Source organism: Protobothrops mucrosquamatus, unplaced genomic scaffold (assembly GCF_001527695.2).
Source record: "Protobothrops mucrosquamatus isolate PMUCROS unplaced genomic scaffold, P.Mucros_1.0 scaffold3065, whole genome shotgun sequence".
Taxonomy (NCBI): Eukaryota; Metazoa; Chordata; class Lepidosauria; order Squamata; family Viperidae; genus Protobothrops; species Protobothrops mucrosquamatus.
In genome coordinates, this window is record NW_015389076.1 from 142,895 (window position 1) to 144,706 (window position 1,812).

A 1,812-nucleotide genomic window follows, 5' to 3' on the forward strand; every position below is an offset into this window, starting at 1 on the left:
GGAGGAGGAGGAGGAGGAGGAGGAGGAGGAGGAGGAAGAGGTTCTTTGAGACAACTATGGCCTGGATGACTGAGAATCTCCATGGACATCATGCTACGCTTGTAGCATAGGCTAAAGAGAGAGATTTTTCAAATCTCTGCCTCACAGATCCCAAGAGTCACAAACAGTTTCAGAGAAGCTGGCAAGGCTTTTGCAATCAACAGTCGACCAAGAAAAAGCAGAGATTAAAAAAATGGGAAAGTTGAAAATAAATAAGTCGTTCAAGCGATTTCCCCAAAATCAGCCAAAGGGAAAAACCCGAGAAGCAAACCGTACTTTTTATTCCGGAATAACGCAAAGATAGGCCACTTGGAAAAACGCTTTGGGCCGAGTCCCGAGCAGGTGGACATTTGCAACAAATAATTAATGACCCTTCTCTGCCAGGCGGTCAGCAGCCATTGATTAGGTGGCCGAATCCTGGCCCTTGTGAATTCCAAACAGAAATTCACGGCTTTGTGATTTATTAGCAGGCTGCCAATTGACTCACCTGTCTCAGGAGCCTAAGGGATGTATGCTTATTAAAAATCTTTACAGCTACTTCTTCGCCGACGTAAACCGCGCGGTACACGGATCCGAATCCGCCATCGCCTTTTTGATAGAAAACATGAGACAAGATTAAAAGAGTCGGTAACGTTCCCTGAATTTATAGGAGGATAATTACATATGTAATGAAACACCGTTTCGGCGTATTCCAGGGGTCTTCAAACTTGGCCCTTTTCTGACTTGTGGACTTCAACTCCCAGAATTCCTCAGCCAGGCGCGCCTGGCTGAGGAATTCTGGGAGTTGAAGTCCACAAGTCAGAAAAGGGCCAAGTTTGAAGACCCCTGGCGTATTCTAAGTTAAGAAATCATACCGTCGCTGAAATAATTAATTTTTAATTTGACAGAATTCCCTTCAAACCAGCAAGGATGGATTTGTTAAACATACTGGATAACAGGAGAGAGTTGGAAGGGACCTTGGAGGTCTTCTAGCCCAACCCCCCCTATTCAGGTAGAAGATTATAACATTCCTTCCAACATTGTTGTGTTATACTAACCAGCATTCAACTAGGGAGGATGTTCTGTGTATGTGTGTTAGGGGTTTTTTAAGACACTTTTTGGGTCAATGTCTTTTTTTGTTTTGTTGTTATTTTTAAATATTTTGGCGTTCTTGTATTTTAATCTTCTTTGAATAAACTAAAATTGTTCAAAATGAAAAAAAAAATGTAAAAAATAAAAACAAAGGAACAAATAAATATAGCCAACAAAACTTTCCGAATTCTCGGTTCTAAGCACAGGTTGCAACTGTCAGCACTAATCCATCTGCAAATTAAGGCAAAAATGCATGCTAGGTATCTTATTCAACCATGCATGAAGATAGACTGGAAGAAATAGTATGATGAAATTACACAAAACTTTCGTATCCATATTGAGGGCATCCCAAAAGAATTCTACGTTACCTACCGAATGAAATTCCTAACTTCGTACAATATTTCTAACAATACCAGTTAGATTAAAATATTGGCAACAGCACTGGCACACAGACTTATCTACAGCTTTGTAAGTCTTTACAGCCCTCTCTAAGCGGTTTACAGAGTCAGCAGCTTTCCCCCAACAATCTGGGTCCTCCTTTTACCGATCTTGGAAGGACGGAAGGCTGAGTCAACCTTGAGCCCCATCAGGATCGAACTCCAGGTGGTGGGCAGAGTTTGCCTGCAATACTCCATTCTCACCACTGCGCTATCACAGGTTAAATAACAATAGCAATAGGACTTAGACTTGTATACCGCTTCA

The 1,812-nt window shown here is 41.7% G+C and overlaps 1 protein-coding gene across 1 annotated transcript in view; it reads right to left on the bottom strand.

The window, feature by feature from the left end:
- Positions 1-624, bottom strand: part of LOC107296989 (leucine-rich repeat serine/threonine-protein kinase 2-like) — a 19,082-nt gene extending 18,458 nt beyond the window's left edge. Inside the window, exon 1 of the mRNA XM_015826341.1 lies at positions 606-624. Coding sequence (XP_015681827.1) covers positions 606-624 — 19 coding nt within the window. The remainder of the gene's footprint in view (positions 1-605) is intronic.
- Positions 625-1,812: the final 1,188 nt, after the last annotated feature.